The following is a 17,284-nucleotide window of genomic DNA, read 5'->3' on the forward strand; positions in this document are numbered from 1 at the left end:
CATCCATCCATCCATCCATACATACATACATCCACTCATCCATCTCTGCATCCATCCATCCATACATACATATATACATCCATCCACTCATCCATCTATGCATCCATCCATCTGTACATCCATCCATCCACTCATTCATCCGTCCATCCACTCATCCATCTACGTATCCACCCACACATCATCCAACCATCCATCCATGCATACACCCACACATCCATCCATCCATCTATGCATCCACCCACACATCCATCCATCCATTCACTCATCCATCTATGCATCCACCCACACATCTATCCATACGTACACCCACACATCCATCCATCCATCTACCCATCCACCCATACATCCATCCATCTATTCATCCATCTATGCACCCACCCACACATCCATCCATCTATTCATCCATCTATGCACCCACCCACACATCCATCCATCCATCCATCCATCTATCCATCCACCCACATATCCATCCATCCATCTATTCATCCATCCATCTATCCATCTACAAATCCATCCATTCTTCCAACAACCCACCCTCCCACACATCCATCTATTCATTCATCCATTCATCCATCTACTCACCCAACCATCATCCATCCATCCATCCATCTATCCATTCATGCACACATCCATTTATCCATCCACCCACTCCTGCACCCATACACTCATACATCCTTCCATTCTAGTTATTTGTTGAAGAGCCACTCTGGATCTTCACTGTAACTAACCATGCTGGAAGTGGACACAGGGAAAGCATGACTCTATCACCACACACAAACAAAACAGTCATTGTCTAAAAGCATCTGCTAAATAAACAACCACAGAAGGATGACAACTGTTATGCTAGACCTGTGTTCAGGAGCAACACGTTTTAAGGAGCCAGGCAGTGAAAACTAACAGGTGGTCTCAAAGTGAACCAGTAGGTAGAAAAGTCATGATCCGTTTCCTAGCTCTTTACTAAGACAACTAGGGGTATGTTTGATGTTATCTGTTAGCTGTTCTATTAGGGAAATTCCTTTTTGTTGATATTATTCTCCACCATTACTGAGTCCTGTTGGCATAAATAAGGTTGCAGGATCCGTAACTTGCTGCTAGCTCACAGCCCAGTGATGGGAGTTTACAATCCTTAATGATACCCTGCCATGATGCCTTGTTAAATCTTCATTCAGTAGGGCCAAATCACTAATAAAAGTATTTCCTTAATACCTTTGTTCATGTCATTGCATTTAGTCAATATTCATGAAAGCTTAAGTTATAGGTTTAATAAAATTTGCCATGTAAAATAAAATGCTGAGTAATCTTAGAATTTGCAACAGCAGAATTGTCAATGTGACGGTAATTGATGTTACCTTGAGCAGCTTTGCGTGGAGAAGCAGGGTGTAAGCCGCTTCCGTGTAGTTATCACAGTCTTTGTGCAGGTCACAGAGTTTGTACAAATACCTGAGACGATAAAATGGAAGTATGTTCTTAAAATGTCACTGAATAATTTGTGTTGAGGTTTACAAGAGCTAAATTCTACATTCAACAGTGAATCATGTCTACGCTTTCTTTTTACGATGTTCATAATTCATAATACCGTGAAAACTTTTGGTGCAGAAAACACTAAGAAAAACCAACACAAGTAATATGCAATAATACATATTTTTTAAAGATTTTAAGTCCTCTCTTTGCAGAACGAAAATGAAGATGATAATTTTACTTCAAGGTTTCTCATTCCTTTTCATCTTTTCCAGATTTTTCCTTAGACATTTGAAATGAGATTACACAATACATTATGATTTCCTACATTTCTATTGAATCTAAATGCATAAAAAATTCGTGAAAATACAAATCAGTAAGAATGAAGTGCTCCAATGATCACAGTGAATGTGATCAAAAGAATTTTTCTGCCATAAAAAGGTAAACAGATAGCTGATTGTTTTCTCAAGTTTATTAAATTCATAAAGTATTTTTCTTAAAAAAGAAGTAAAAATAAATCCCAGAAATAAAAAATCAGCCAGTGTCACTCAGTGTCAGGAATACAACATTAAACCCTCGTGCCATCTAGGTTATCTCTTTTATCTATTTTTCAAAGCAGTAATCTTCCAAAGTAAACAACAATGGACCCCAAAAGTGACCAAGAACAAGAGGGGCTCAGTCACGGTTTGTTGCTTCAGGTACACAGGAAGAGAGGGGACAAAATCCAACAGGCAACGCAAAATATTCTTCTTCTTTCATGGGGAAAAGACATTGAAAACATGGGAATATGGTGCCGATTAAGTAAGTGTAGACCGAAAAGTTATAATAGTACCTATTTCTGATAAAGGTATAATTAAATTTGATCGTATGATTTACTATAAAACATTAAAATTTTTGGTGTTATCTTTTTTCTGAAGGGTCATATGGGTTGGTTAAGATAAGACTTATAAAACTGTCTTTTATAGTTTTGCATCTCATTTAGCTAAAGGTGACCACCAAAAAACTCTGCACTGATATGGACGAACTATACAAGGGCTAGGATACATCTGGGAGCACCACCGAACTCAATCTCACAGGCTTCGTGATTTTCTTTATCTCTCTCTCTCTTTTTTTTTTTTTTTTTTTGAGACACAGTCTTACCTATAACCCTAGGTACCCTGTGTGCCCTGGCATCACAGCTCCCAGCAACCTCAAACTCTTGGGCTCAAGAGATCCCCTTGCCTTGGCCTCCCGAGTAGCTGGGACTACAGGTGCCCACCACAATGCCCAACTATTTTTTTTTTTTAAATGGGGTCTCCCTCTTACTTAGGCTGGTCTCAAACTCCTGAGCTCAAGCAATCCACCTGCCTCAGCCTCCCAGAGTGCTGGGATTACGGGTGTGAGCTACCATGCCTGGCCCAGGCTTCATAATTTTCTACAAAATAAACCTCTGTGGTTATAAAAGATTTCTTAGCACAGTTTTGACAAGCAGCAATTATAATAAATACAGAGAGTGGAGACAAGCATGACACATACATACCTTATATACATTTCTTCCCTTTCAATTTCTTTGTAGAAGTTCTGAAAAATTAAACCAAAGCACTGTCTTAAGAAACCTGTTCCACAAAAGGCACGACATGCACACTGCAAATTCAACATTCTTCAGCTTGTGTCAAACACTCAAACGGGCCCAGCTCTTTGGAAGGGAACCATAAACTCACATAAATTGCAAAACCGTCTTACACTGTTCTTCACGTTTCTGTTGTCCTAATGGTCATATTTCCTATACCGAACACGGGATGGCCAAGGTCCACACTGTCATTTGAAAGCCACTTGTCCCCAGTTAAAACAATGCATTGTGCAAAGATGTGGTATCTTAACCACTGTAATCTCATCAGGATGAATAAATATCCGAAATTTGAGAATAAGCAAATAAACATCACTGATCTGACTCAAAGGACGCTGAGCTCAGCTGCAGCAAGAAGGCGGTGGCAAGATGACAGTTGGAGCTGTTTCGTACATGAGCCACGGGTCACACATATTTAGAGGTGAGATAAATCTAACTGACATTGAATAAAGTCAAGAATTCCCTTCCCCAGTTCAACTTGCTGTACTTTGAATGCTCAACAGTCACACAGGCATAATGTTACCACATTGAACAGTATAAATACAGGACGTTCCACCATCCCAGAAACTTCAGGTGGATAAAGCTGGTCCTGACAGACCTTCCAAACCACAGTGAGAGACAAGTTTCTACGTACAAAGCCCCGTGTGTATAAATACTGATGGAGAAAGGGTAGTTAGCAGATTATAACCCATGGGCTAGTTCTACATATACATATTATGGTAAAATATCTTTTGGCTGAATATAAACATTTCTATCAAAATCATCTTTTTTTTTTAAATTTGAGACAGTCTCACTCTGTTGCCTGGGTTAGGGCTAGAGTGCAGTGGTGTGTCATCATAGCTCACTGCAACCTGAACCTCCTGGGCTCAAGTGATCCTCAACCTCAGCTTCCCAAGTATCTGGGACTATGGCCACGTACCATCACGCTGGGCTAAGTTTTCTATTTTTTGTACAGACAGGTTCTCACTCTTGCTCAGGCTGGTCTTGAACTCCTGACTTTAAGTGATCCTCCCACCTCAGCCTCCCAGAATGCCAGGATTATAGACGTGAGTTACTGGGTTTGGCCAAAATTATATTTCTTAATGCAGGCGTTCTCAAACTATGGCCCATGGGCCACATGTGGCTCGCCAAGGACGTTTATCCGGTCTGCTAGGTGTTTTTGCCACTGCTGCCTGTCCTGCTTAGCAGCCGACTCATCCTGGGGCTTGCAGTCTGGCCCTCCAATGGTCTGAGGGACAGTGAACTGGCCCCCTGTTTAAAAAGTTTGAGGACCCCTGTCTTAATGTGAACATCTCTATAATCACTTTAAAATGTTCATCACACACGAGGTATCAGAAAGTTACAGAAGTCATCTAACAAGGCCTAGGGTAGGGAAACATCATAGCCACTGTCAGTGTGAAATTTAGCAACTAAAAATGATGCTAGCACCATGGAGTGCCTGAAGTAACTGGCAAATATCACCACTATAAAGACATGCAATTAACCAGCAAGGTAGCATGGGCTCTTTAATTTCATTAGCCAAAAAAGAAAAAAATAAAAGGGGCCTGGCTTCCAAGATTGATCTTTCTAAAAAGAAATGATAAGTAAGTATAGAAACCAAGCGGGGGCATGTTTAGAAAAATGTACCTTGGTTTTCAGTTTCTGTTGCGTCTGACATTTTAATGTCCTCTAGTTCACACGAAGCGGCTGGGTAATGAGGATATTTTCGGCTGACAACTCAGAGCCACGCAACAAAGAGAAATGACATCAAAGGAAGAGCCCTTCGCTTCCGACTCAAATCTGCCAGTATTTACAAGCTATGGTTTCATACCATCCCCTTTTATACCCATATTTTTAATCCTTTCTAAGGTTTTGATCATTCTCCTTTACAATTTCACAATGGGGACATCAGGCGACCTTCATTCCTCCCTCAGAGACACAGAAATGTCTTCTATTTTCTGCCTGTGCTGAATTCTGTTCCCTTCCGAGAGCTTCAAAACCCCTCTCAAATTGAAGTACACTCATCTCAAATCCCAATTTCTATATAAAACCTGCGTTTCTTATGTAAAAGTTCAGGCTGAGCTGAAGCTCCTTCTGGGCACTGCTTCCCCACCCCATTTCTCTCTCAAGTCCCCCCCACACCAGCGCTGACTGACGTCTGTGCCCAGTTCCCAGAGGGGACCAGTCCTCTCCGCTCCTAGGCATTGCCCTTTCAGAATTTAGACACCTGCATTACATTCCAATGTTGCGCTCTTTCACGATGGAAACAGATACGAAGATAGTTAGAATTGTTTTCCTAACCCTGTGTTAATTAGCCTCCTAAAGGGACCATGAAGAGAGTGACCGCCTTCATTAAAATACCGACACTTCCACCAGGCTTCCCGGTGGGATGTGTTGACTGTAGGGAAGAACCAGATGCCATGCAGGAAAGGTACTGACCAATAAACTACAGACCACTTGATTATGCAGTGACAAGGAAATTCTAGTTAAAGAATCATAAATATGTGTTTTGGCTGGTGGGAATCAAAATGTGATATCCATACAGACGTGCTTGCAGGGAACATTCTGGGGACTGAAGTGTCTGGGCAGAGTCTCTTAATTTTCATTGCCATTTTTTTTTTTTAATAGAAGCAAGGAAGTAGGGCATTAGTGACCCCACATAACTTAAAACGTTCCACCAACTCTGCCTTTGAGAAAAGAACGATAACACTGGTTCTAAAGTAAATTTGGCTATGCATGTAGATGGCACTGACAAGTTCTAAGTTCCTCATTTTATTTGTTAACTTTAGATTTCATGGGGTTTCTGAGTAGCTGAGTACATTTCATACCCATCTAATATGCATTTATATATCTGTTGTCTTTCAGAGATATATATACATATCCATCTCTATGAAGCTCTATTGTTCCTGTAATAAAAATATATACAGAAAAGGTAAAAATGGGCCGAGAAGTGACAATATACATCTATGCATAAATATGGATATGTGAGCCGTGTAGTGAATACTTAGAGTTAGGACACCTATGTCTAAGCAAATAAAATAGTGGTTCCTTGTTTCTGCTTATTCCACAGATTTGTCTTATTTTTAAATGGAAAAAATTGTGGGAGATTAGTATTTGTCTCGTCAACTCCAGCAAGTGGTTTAGAATAGAATACTTGACTCTTCATGAAATGATCCGGGATATTCGAATTTAAAGAATGTTACTAATGTCAGCTATTCACGGGAATCCTGGGTGTGTTTCTGAGTCGAGACCAACCCCGGGCTGGCAGCAGATGCCGGAGGCAGGGCCTGAGTCAGGGTCCGAATGAAAGAGGAGCGCACACCAACGTCAGCAACTGTGATCACAGGGGTCATTACAGGAGTTTGCTTCCCGACCCTGGATTTCGTAGTAAGAAGCCACATTCAAAGCACATCTTTCTCCCTGAGGTTTTGTGTCCCAGTAAGCCTGAGAGATCTTGCTTAAAACAAACAGAAGCCTCAATCATCAAATTTGGATACTTAATAAACATATTCACAATTCTTCCTTCTGGATGCCGCTCAGCCTCGTAGATACCTTTAAGGATCAGAAGGAACGCTGTACAGTTATATCCATAGCACAGAAAGATTATGAAAAGGTTTCCATTCTTTCCCACAGAAAAATACTAGCTTCAATTTCATGTCAACTGTATCAGCAATATGAAAGTAAATTACTCTGAACAGAGGCCAGAACGTGAGGGCCAGGTGCTTCCCTGGGCCAAAGATCAGGCCACCTGGCCTGGGGCAAAGCGTGCTGCTGTCCTACTCAGGGTCCCACTACAGGGCCATGTGCAGACACACCAGGCCAGGCTGCAGGGGCACCTGAAACCAGTAATTTCTATAGTTGCCAGGACCCTCGTGATGTAGGTGCAAATATATTTAGATTTTTTCAGGTTCACTGGGTCTTTCCTTGGCTGTGTCCAGCTGACTGATGACACCATATGGGCATTCTTCATTCTGTTACAGTGTTTTGGATTTGGAGAAGTTCTTTCTGATTCTAAAGAGTTCCTGCTTATATAACCCATCCATTCTTACACACGGACTTTGCCGTGAGCTCCTATGCCACGAGCAGCTTCCACTTTTTCCATCAGAGCCCTTAGCATATTAATCAAAGTATTAAATTTCTGGTCTGGTAATTTTGAAATCTCTGCCATATTTAAGTCTGGCCCAGACGCCTGCTCTGTCTCTTCAAACTGTGCTCTGTCTACAAATGCCTTATGGTACGCATTGAAAGTGACCCTGACGTTCTAGGTGAAAGGAATCTGATGCCAGCTCCCTGATGGCTTCTATTCCTGGGCTTCTGCCCTGGTAAGCAGGAGGGGGAGTCTTTGTATCCTTCTGTCTCCCAGTTTGGGGCTGTAGTTCATCCTGTGGATCAACACAGACAAATCTAAGAGGCGCTGTTGATTTTTTCAGTTTGTCTAGCTTTTTCCTTATTGTGAGTATGGGGGTGATAACTTCCTAGCTCTTTACATGCTGGGTCAAATATCTTGATTTCTGAGGAAAAGAAAACTTGCTGTGGAAAATGTTCATCATTAGCCTACACAGGCTGCCCCGCCATGGAGCGAAGGGGCTAAGACTGCACAGGAGCTTTTAACTGTCAAGTCGCTCGTGGCAAAGTCCAGATCCAGCGTTGATACTAAAGGGAACAGAAAAGTGAAAACTTTTGGTTTATCTTTTTTTTTGAGACAGAGCCTCAAGCTGCCCCCCTGAGAGTGCTGTGGCATCACAGCTCACAGCAACCTCCAACTCCTGGGCTCAAGCGAGTCTCCTGCCTCAGCCTCCCAAGTAGCTGGGACCACAAGTGCCTGCCACAACGCCTGGCTATTTTTTGGTTGCAGCCATCATTGTTGTTTGTCGGACCCGGGCTAGATTCGAACCCGCCACCTTAGGTGTATGTGGCTGGCGCCTTAGCCACTTGAGCAACAGGCACCGAGCCTGGTTTATCTTTTTTAATCCAAAGGTCTCTGGTGACTTTTTAATGAATGAATGTTGTCTCAAACCCCACCTAGGGCAAAATCTGCTTGTGTGTACCCCAAGGTCCGCACAAGGGATGGATGTGGGAGTGAGGGCTATGGACGGTCCACACACATCCAGAGGCCGACAGCTGAGGAGGGAAGGGAGGGAAGCAAGAGGTAAGCAAGGAAAGGCAGGAGCAGCAGTTTCTTGCATTCCTGCCTTGGGACGCACAAAGGATGTTGAGGAAAGCCCCGCCATGTCCAGCAGTCAGCCTTCCTGGCTCCTTAGGGAGCCCCAAGCCAGGTGTGGGGTCATGAGGCTGTCGAGGGCCATGAGGCTTACCCACCACTCCAGGAGTGGGGTCACATGGCTGCCAAGGGCCATGAGGCTTGCCCACCATTCCCTGGAGCTGACCTTGCCACAAATCTTCCTGAGAGCCCACGGGTCCTGGTGCATTTTCTGGATGTGCCTTGCTGGGATCACAACTACGTCAGGCAGAGGGTGTCTGCAGTGCAGAACCCGGCCACATCACGGCAGCAGGAATGCACAGGGCCTGACAGATGGCCACCACCAAGGTCACCCAGGCCATCTGCTCTCTCTGCTGCCCAGCACTGGTTTCCTTGTAGCTGCCGTAGCCAATTACCTCAAATGTAAAGCAAGAGATATGTCTTCTCTCACAGTTCCAGAGGCCAGAATCTGAAATCAAGGTGTCAACAGGGCCACACTCCCCCCGAAGGCTCTAGGAGAGGAGGCCTCCTCGCCTCCTCCAGCTCCTGGGGGCTGCAGGTGACCGTGGCCTGTGCCGCATCATTCTGGTCTCTGCCTCCACCTCCACCTCAGCTTCCCTGTCTTCTCCTGTCTGTCTCGTATAAAGACACTTGTCACTGGATTTGGGTGCTCTTGTCCCAGGTAATGCAGGATAAACTCATGTCAAGATGCTTAACGTAATTACCTCTGCAAGGAGTCTTTTTTTTTTTGCAAATAAAGTGACATACCCAGGTTCTGAGGACTAGGAAATGGACCTACCTTTGGGGGGCCACCATGAACCCACTCACGAGAGGACGTGATTATAATCTCCTAATAACAAAGCCTTAAGACCTGTCATCAATGAGGTGTTATGGTTACAAAATAAAATGGCTCGCATCCTTCACCACAGGGAGAATAAGAAAGCGCTTCAGAGTGGGTCTGCAAACACGCTCTCCATCGTGCCCTACGACAGAAGAGGGAGCCAGCACAGGAAGTCCCACGGCCAACCGTCGCAAGGGCTTCCAAGTCAGGACTCCGTTTCGGGGGCGCGTCACTCACCAGCACGTTGACGGTGCAGCTCATCCGGTTCTCTTTGTTCTCGTCGTGCATGATGGTTCTGTAATCCAAAAGTCTTTCCATGAGGCGCACGACCAGCTTCACAAAAGTTTCGCCCGTTTTGGCGAGGTATTTATGCTTCCTGCAGTGCTCCAGGAGGCTGGGAAATAATTACACTCACCTTGTTAATCAAGCTTGGGGAGGGGGGAGATGCAACTGAGGTGCAATTTTAAATATTTTCCATTATTAACACATTTTAATTATTTCTGGGCTACAAAGTTCATTGTAGTCTAATTACAGTCTCTCTGTCTCTATTCCGACACAAATCCCCCCGCTCATCAACACTTACATTTTATCAAATAACACTTTGTACTGCTCGTCTCCTCTGCCTCCTTCCACTTCATGATCCAGCTTGGTGATGATCTCATTTTCAAACTATAATTAAACAGAGGAAGCGTAAATAATCAGCATGGCGGAGGTTTCACTTTACAACTTGAGCGTCAATAGTACATAAATCGGCAAGCGACCGTGCTCGGTTACCCTCTGCCTTTGAAGCCATAATCTCCTTTAAGAGCTGCCACCCCGGAACCCTGGTGGTTGTGCCACAGGGCGGGGTGTGCGTGTGTTTCACTGAATTCCCTGGTTAATGGAGCCTGAACATGCCCAGCCTGACAGCAGGGGCAAGGACTCCAGAAAGACAGACAAGAAAACCACGTGGGGGGAGTCAAGTAGTAACAGGAAAAATGTCTCAAACTTCATCTCTACGAACAAGTAACATCTAAAATAGCTCATTGGTTCCTGGAACAGAACAGATGGTGTTTCATTTGCCAGCAAAGAGTTCTCAGCATTCTGAAAACATCGAAGGGGCCACTTCGCTGCCATTCCTTGATAGAACCCAGTAAGTATTTCACTGGTTGAAAAAATATTATGAAAAGTGAGAGGAGCAAAGTCCTTAAAAGACAGAACAGCAGATGCCTCACAAGGTCCATCTCCAGGCTTTTCCTCCTCTCCCCAAAGCTTCTGGTTAGATTTCCCAAGCATCAAGGTGAGTGAGGGTCTTCGGAGCTATCTCTCAGGTCCACACTTTTAAAGAACCTCTAAATCCAGGGAGGTGGAAATCTCCAAAATGTCTTCAAGTGGCTGATTAGGCTGAAAATAACTATGTGGATAACAACGGACATGCTTTCCCATCCTCCCTGCCCAGATGCCAATCTCTGGCAGAGTTCACAACCACCCACGTTGCGGGATCCTGAGGGTACCCACCAACTTGTGCCTGTAGGAAAGGGGGACTGTGAGAGTGTTAGTTCCCGTAAAGATGGAGACATCCAGACTCTGTGCTGAAAGAGGCTGGATGAAGGAAGAATTGAAGAAGCCAAGGGTTGAGTTTGGATTGAGACAGCAAGCTCACCACAGCATGTGTGCAGGGGTCTCGGAGGTCTTTTTACAAGATGTGTTCAACCACCGCTTTCTCAGCCAACAATTCCCAAGTCCCCCCGTTACTAGGATCCCATTAAATCTGCGTGAGAGCACGGATCGTCTTTTCCCCTGGTCATTGCTGTAGCCCCCAGACCCAGAGCACTGCCTGACGTTGGCGCTGTAACGGAGTGAACGTGCTGTGTGCACATAAATTACTGATACAGATGGTCTTAAAGTGGAGGAACTGCGAGGGTTAGTATGTTGGTAAAGGAGTGGGCCCGCCAGAAGGCGGCTAACCCGCAACTGCCCTCTTGGCCAAGCAAAGCCAAGTGGGGAAACTGTGACAGGCACCAGGGGCACCCTCCATCGTGTGGGGGCTCAGGGTGCTGCTGCTTCAGTGCAGCTGACTGCAGGCCCCACAGAGAAACAGACGGCACGAGCTGTGTGAGACCCAGGCCACAGATGCTGCACTTGTCCTCAGTTAGGACACAGTTGCCTGAAGCCGCCATGTTATCGTGAGGTGGATGACACAGAGCAGGGCTGGAGAGAGGTATTGATTCCTGCCTGACTTCAAGGTCTTAGCAACATCACCACAACCTGGGCCTCAGCAAATCCCTCCAATTCTCCTCCTGATCTTCTCCGTGGACGCCTCCCCCCAGTAAACACCTCCTTTTGATTCTGTCTGGCCCAGGAAGCTCAGGGATTTCAGGAACACGAGAGACGGTTCTATTGAAGAAGAAAGAATGATTTACTTTTTTTCAAACCAGGAATCTCACATAATGACTTTTACTGTCAAATAACAACCTTCTGAACTTAACCACCACTGCTCTGATCTTTACAGAAAAGAATTCTCCAAAAGGCAATTCATTTCAGAATCTGAGACAAGGGAGGTCACTTGCAAGTAGCCCAGAGATTGGGCTTTCAAGGTAGTCCCGTCAGATAGCGGCACAATGGGGACTCCAAAGACTGTTTGATGAGTGCTGGTGCTTCAGAACAAATAACTGAGATACAAAATAAAACTAAGTGTAATTAAAACATACGACTGGCTTTCACATGTGTTTGCTGAGTAGGAGGCAGACACCAACAGGAGGAGGCAGGCTGATTGACATGAGGCCGATATGGAGAATGCAGAAACACGCTTTCTCCTAACCTGGGCAAACACACACAGGCATTTAAAATTGTTCATTACTCGTCAATCAGAAGGTATTTGAACTCGGGGTCTACCTTATGAAAATTGCGTCTTTTCTCTGCTTCCATGTAGATCTGGCTGTCACAGACACAGGCAGTGAGGAAGCCACAGCTACTTAAGCATGCTGCTTATCAAATTTTGACTGATGAATTTAATGTTTTCTAAAAAGAGTGGATGAATGATCAATGAGAAGGCAGCCGATTCTAATTTTACTAACCTCTACTCTAAGCTAAGTAATTTACAGGAACACCTGGCAACCCCGTTGCTCCCCAGCAAGTATTCACCACAAGATCTGCATATAGTTTTTAATTCCAGGGTCTTCCTTAATTTTTCACAGGATATACCAGAATCCATTTGCTGGTGTGTTGTGGATATTGCTATCATCAGAATTAAATGATCCTGTCCAAACAAATTGGAGACAGCACACTTCCTGATGGAGCAGAGCTGGTTTATAAAAATCATGTTCAGCATCTTACTCGTAAATGCACGCTGTCTGACCATTTGTGGTGGGTCCTCTATGGTTAGGACAAAATTAGTGAGGTAAGTTTACTGCGTTGCTCTCATCTCTCATCTGATAAGCAAAATGGTCATATTACTGTCCCTTTTGTGAATCACCAATACTGCTACAAAACCCTCCATGGGGTGTCCAACTTAAAACATTGAACAGTGCGTCTCTAAGCATCTGGTACCAGCTGCCCCCTGAGAACATGAAGAATAAGGGGACACTTAGGAATATGAGGCTTTTTGGAAAGGGGTCATTAAATTGAACGTGATGGGGGAAGGGCTGAGCTCGTGGTGCTATTGATGTCACTGTTAAATTAACTTGGAGCGGAACCACTGCTTCCCAAGCTTGCTGCCACAGTGAACCAGGGGTTCTTGGCACCTATTTGAGAGACCATCGAGAGAAGGACCCCAGTCAGGTAATCCCCAAAGCCAGTTATATTTGGTTTGAAATGTGTATTTTTTCATTAGGATAGATTTACCATTCTCACTAAAATACATTCATAAATGTGTAAAATCAGGCCTGCACCTTGCAGGCATCCAGGAGGACACTTTTACAGGTGAGAGCTGGGGTGATGTGGGAGCGTGGTCAGAAGCTGGGACAGGTGGAAAGTTTTGCACAAGTAATTCACCACCATGACGGACGGCTCGGAGGTTACCAAGAACTGGGTGAAATCTGAAATCTATGGATGTGGTCTGCCAAGAAGATTGGCAAAAAGGTTTCTTTGACCCTTTACAAATGAACCTTAGCACTCTTTGCTTGAAGTGCTCTACTTTCTCCTGTTTTTCAAGAAAAAACACTCAGAAGGTAGTGTAGGAGGGAGCCTGGTGTTCAACCACCCCCTGTCTGGGAGGGCATGGAGCACTCAGTTTTTCCTGGCCGTCTGCCTCTATGGAGGGAACTAGCCAATCGGAAGGAGCCGCCAACCTCGCCTTCCCCCTTGGCATTCACTGCAGAGTGGGTGGGAGAAGCTCAGCGCACCGTATCTGGGTGGAAGACCTGGCAGGAAGAGGAGCCGGCAGAGAGAAGCCTGGCACTCCAACACCTCTGTGCCATATCCTACACGTCAGTGATGCCCCCGCCCCCCGATCTGCCAAGCAGCCCTGAGTCCCTGGGCACCGCCATGCTCCTATTTTTGTGTCTACAGCATGCCTCTTGCCTAACCACTCTGTAAACTTAATTACACACTTAATTAATTGTTGGCACTCCATCTCACATTTGAAAGCCTCCACATCCTCCTACGTCCATCAAGCAGGTGGCTCGTTGACCTTGAAGGTTTGGAGCAGCCGGGCTGGGCAGCGGTCTGACGCCAGGCCACAGCACCTCGCTGCCGCCCGAGACAGGTGCAGCTGCTCCCCTGCCGTGTACAGAGACCGAGGAGTGAGTTGGGGGCTGATGCAGTTATAGAGCACCCGGGAACACGGCCTCAGGGTGAGTCCTGTTTAATATTGCTAAATGAGATTTAGAGAGTTTCAGTATCTCTTTTAAGAATAGAGTTCAATGTATTCAGAACTCCTGGAGTCAAGGATATTGGTTTCCGTGACCTCTCAGAGCACCTTCGGCTTTGATTAAATAAAATAAAGGCCCAATTCTTATGCCATATTTTCTCTTTAAGCATCCAAAGCAATAAAATCAAATATTACTTTGCTTTCAACTTTGAAGTTGAAAGCAAAAATAAACAAACTGACAAATAAAATCTCAGTGAATTAAAGAATAAACAAGATAAAATTGCCAGCAAACTTATTCGCATTCCTACTACAGCACCAAACATGTTGGCTTTTCCACCAAGTGCAGAAGCTGCCAACATCCACTTGGGTTATTCAATTGCTGGCTGAAGGTTGCCAGCATGGGCAGCTGGAGGAGATCATTGAAACAGAGACAGTGGCGACACAAAGATTACTCATGTTCTAGTACTCTTACAACTAAATGGGAATTTCTGGAAGTTGGAGAGCATTTTACTGAGCTCACAACCATGACAGAAAAGAGCTTCATGATTGAAAATATTATTTTTGCTGTGCAGCCTCTTCCCGGCCATTTTTATTAATGGCACATGGTCCCTGTGGTCATTTGCTGCAGTTCTCAGCTGTTGGTTCTGTATTTTCCAAAGGCGTAACAAAGGGAACGCTTCAAAAAGATGCCAGGAGAGAACTGGAAAGTATGTTTTTCATTAGGAAGAGAAACCCGGAGTGAGGCTGAGACTGAGGGGTGTTTGCTGGAGGGCAGGTTCTCAGTGTGATGGGAGAGTTTGGGGACCTTTTGGGATCAGTTTTGAGGAGTGCTCATCTTTTGTGACCAAGGCGACACTTGTACCAGGGAAGGGGCAGGAAGACGTGGACACCTCCCAAACTGTCCCATGCTGGCTTAGCAGATCCCAGTCTCCTGACGTCCTCACTTTATTGTGAATAAGTTACTCTGGCCTGGGGTGGGACAAGAACATGGCTATGGGGGTGGCTTGAGGACATGGGAATCTACAGGGAGAGACAGGAGTGATGACTGTGTGCTCAGGACCTAGGCCTGGCAGGAGCTGCAGGAGGGGACTATTCAGGAGGAGGGCTCCTGCACCCAGATCCTAAAATATTCTTAGAAAGGGCTGGAAGGACCAAGATGACCATGTGCAGCTGGAGCACTCAGAGAAGACAAGGAAGGACTCACACGGACGGGACAGGGAAGTCACTGGGGGCCCCAAGTGATGCAGGAGGGTGGGTGGGGGGGCCTCTGGGTCAATGTCAGCCACCTCCCCACGGTGCACCTGCTGTGGGCGTCGAGCGGAGGCTCAGCCTACATTCCTGCCTCTCTGCTTCCTGCAGTGTCCACAACACCAGCGCCAGGGAGGAGAAGAAGCCTTCCTGAGGTGGCACCGTCTGGTCATCACACAGCAGGGATGGGGGAATCAGCAAGAGCTGCTCAGATCCCAGGAACATCACAGCGGCCCACAGGTCAGCTACAGCTGTGGACATCAGCCCCCATTGAGGCATATTATTTCACAGGAAAGGATTTCTACAAGAAGTCAAGGCCACTCTGTACAAAGGGGGACTCCCATCTATATGCTTCTATCTGGTCCGAGCTCCTCCCTACCGGTTCAGATCAACTCCACCCCTTGGTGTAAGGTCCCTGCAGGGCAGGGCCCCTCACAGGTGACCTCCGTGAGCACCAGAGACCCAGAGGCCTCTGCAGAGCTTTTCCCCACTTGTGAGGACCTGCCCAGCAAGGGCAGGCAGGCTGACCTCAGACACTCACTGCAGCCCAGGAGCAGTGTCCAGGCTGCAATGAGGACCCAGCAGGTGAGCAGAGAACTCCAGGCTACCACCAGGACAGCCCATCCAATGCACAAATGCTGGAGAGGCTGGACGTGGGCAAAGACACATGGAATCTAATGGAAGATCTGTGCTCTTTTTGGCAAGAGCAGAAACAAGAGAGCGATAGACTCTCGGGGAGATGAGAAAGCACGTTCTAGCTGCCCTCCACTGCAGCTGAAGAGCACGACAGCCACAGCTCTGGACAACTTTACAAAAGCCAGTTTGTGACACCTGCTTTTGGAATGCCAATAACAGCTGGGAGCAGTTTAATCTTGAGTGAAAGGATGGGTTTTTCTTCTGAATCCTCTTCACTCCAATTGTAAGAGCATAAAACAACTCAGACGTAATGTGTTATTTCATGTTTCAGGACTGTAGCATGTTAACAGCTCCACTCTGAAAGACATGGCAACTTAAAAGAAAAAAGCTATATCATATGTTCATAACACTAAAGTTCCGTAAAAACAAAAAACCCCTAACGTCTTCCTCTCACTCCATTAGGCTTGCAAATCTGCTATAAAAGTGGAGGCAATTTAAGCCCTTGTTGATGTGACTAATAAGGTTAGGTAATTGGATTTGGGGCAGATTAGTTAAACAGCAGCCAACCATCCCCGCCCCAGAAGCTCTGGGATGGAGACGGGCAGGGCGGCTGGCTGTGCACTGCCACTCACATCCCAGTCACCCACATCACCTGCAAAGGATGGGGCTGGCCCTTGTGCTTCAGAAAGAGCAGCTGGCAGAGGGGGAGCTGGGCTGAGAGCAGAATGAAGATAGAAAACAGAGCAAGTCAGACACAAATGCTGCGGTTGGGAGAACCCGGACTAGTGCAGCAGCAACTGGGTGAAATGCGGGGTCCTGTAGGTGTGACCAGGGGACTGTAGAGTCTTGACAATCAACTCTCATGGAGGCCAAAAGGGCAAGCAAAGGCCAGGCCAATGTGACCTGCACCCAGAAAACCCAATGGCAAGGAGATTGGCAGAAAGGGGAGCAATGCTGTGGGCTTGGGGTGTTTCACCTGGGTGGCTGGGTGGGCAATCCAATAGAAAGGAAATTGATCTTTCCTCAATTCTCATGAGAGTAGTTTTTACACAGCGTAGGGTTTTTTTGGTCTTCGTTTAAAATACCTTCAATGGAGCTGGGCACGGTGGCTCACGCCTATAATCCTAGCACTCTGGGAAACTGATGTGGGTGGATTGCCTGAGCTCACAAATTCAAGACCAGCTTGAGCAAGGGCAAGACCCTGTCTCTAAAAAAGCCGGGTGTTGTGGCAGGCACCTGTTGTCCCAGCTACTAGGGAGGCTGAGGCAAGAGGATCACTTGAGCCCAACAGTCTGAGGTTGCTGTGAGATATGATACCACAGCACTCTACTAAGTGTGACAAAGTGAGAATCTGCCTCAAAAAAAGATTTGTGGACCTTCTGTATGTATGCTATCCTACAATAAAATGGCTTAAAACAGTAAAATACCTTCAACATATGCTGTCCCCGTCCAACGAGGTTCAAGCAGATGACAAGAGAAATGAACAAACAGCCAATGACTATTAACCAAAAAATTCAAGTCAGTGGC

At 45.8% G+C, this 17,284-nt stretch overlaps 1 protein-coding gene across 1 annotated transcript in view; it reads right to left on the reverse strand.

Annotated features, from left to right (window-relative positions):
* The window catches only part of DOCK1 (dedicator of cytokinesis 1), a 455,243-nt gene that overhangs the window by 59,434 nt on the left and 378,525 nt on the right, over positions 1-17,284 (reverse strand). The window contains exons 33-36 of the mRNA XM_012807800.1: positions 9,668-9,753; positions 9,322-9,478; positions 2,978-3,018; positions 1,350-1,440 (exon numbers count right to left, since the gene is read on the reverse strand). Of these exons, the coding sequence (XP_012663254.1) occupies positions 1,350-1,440; positions 2,978-3,018; positions 9,322-9,478; positions 9,668-9,753 (375 nt within the window). The remainder of the gene's footprint in view (positions 1-1,349; positions 1,441-2,977; positions 3,019-9,321; positions 9,479-9,667; positions 9,754-17,284) is intronic.

This window comes from Otolemur garnettii, unplaced genomic scaffold (assembly GCF_000181295.1).
Source record: "Otolemur garnettii isolate 467f Iridium unplaced genomic scaffold, OtoGar3 scaffold00075, whole genome shotgun sequence".
Taxonomy (NCBI): domain Eukaryota; kingdom Metazoa; phylum Chordata; class Mammalia; order Primates; family Galagidae; genus Otolemur; species Otolemur garnettii.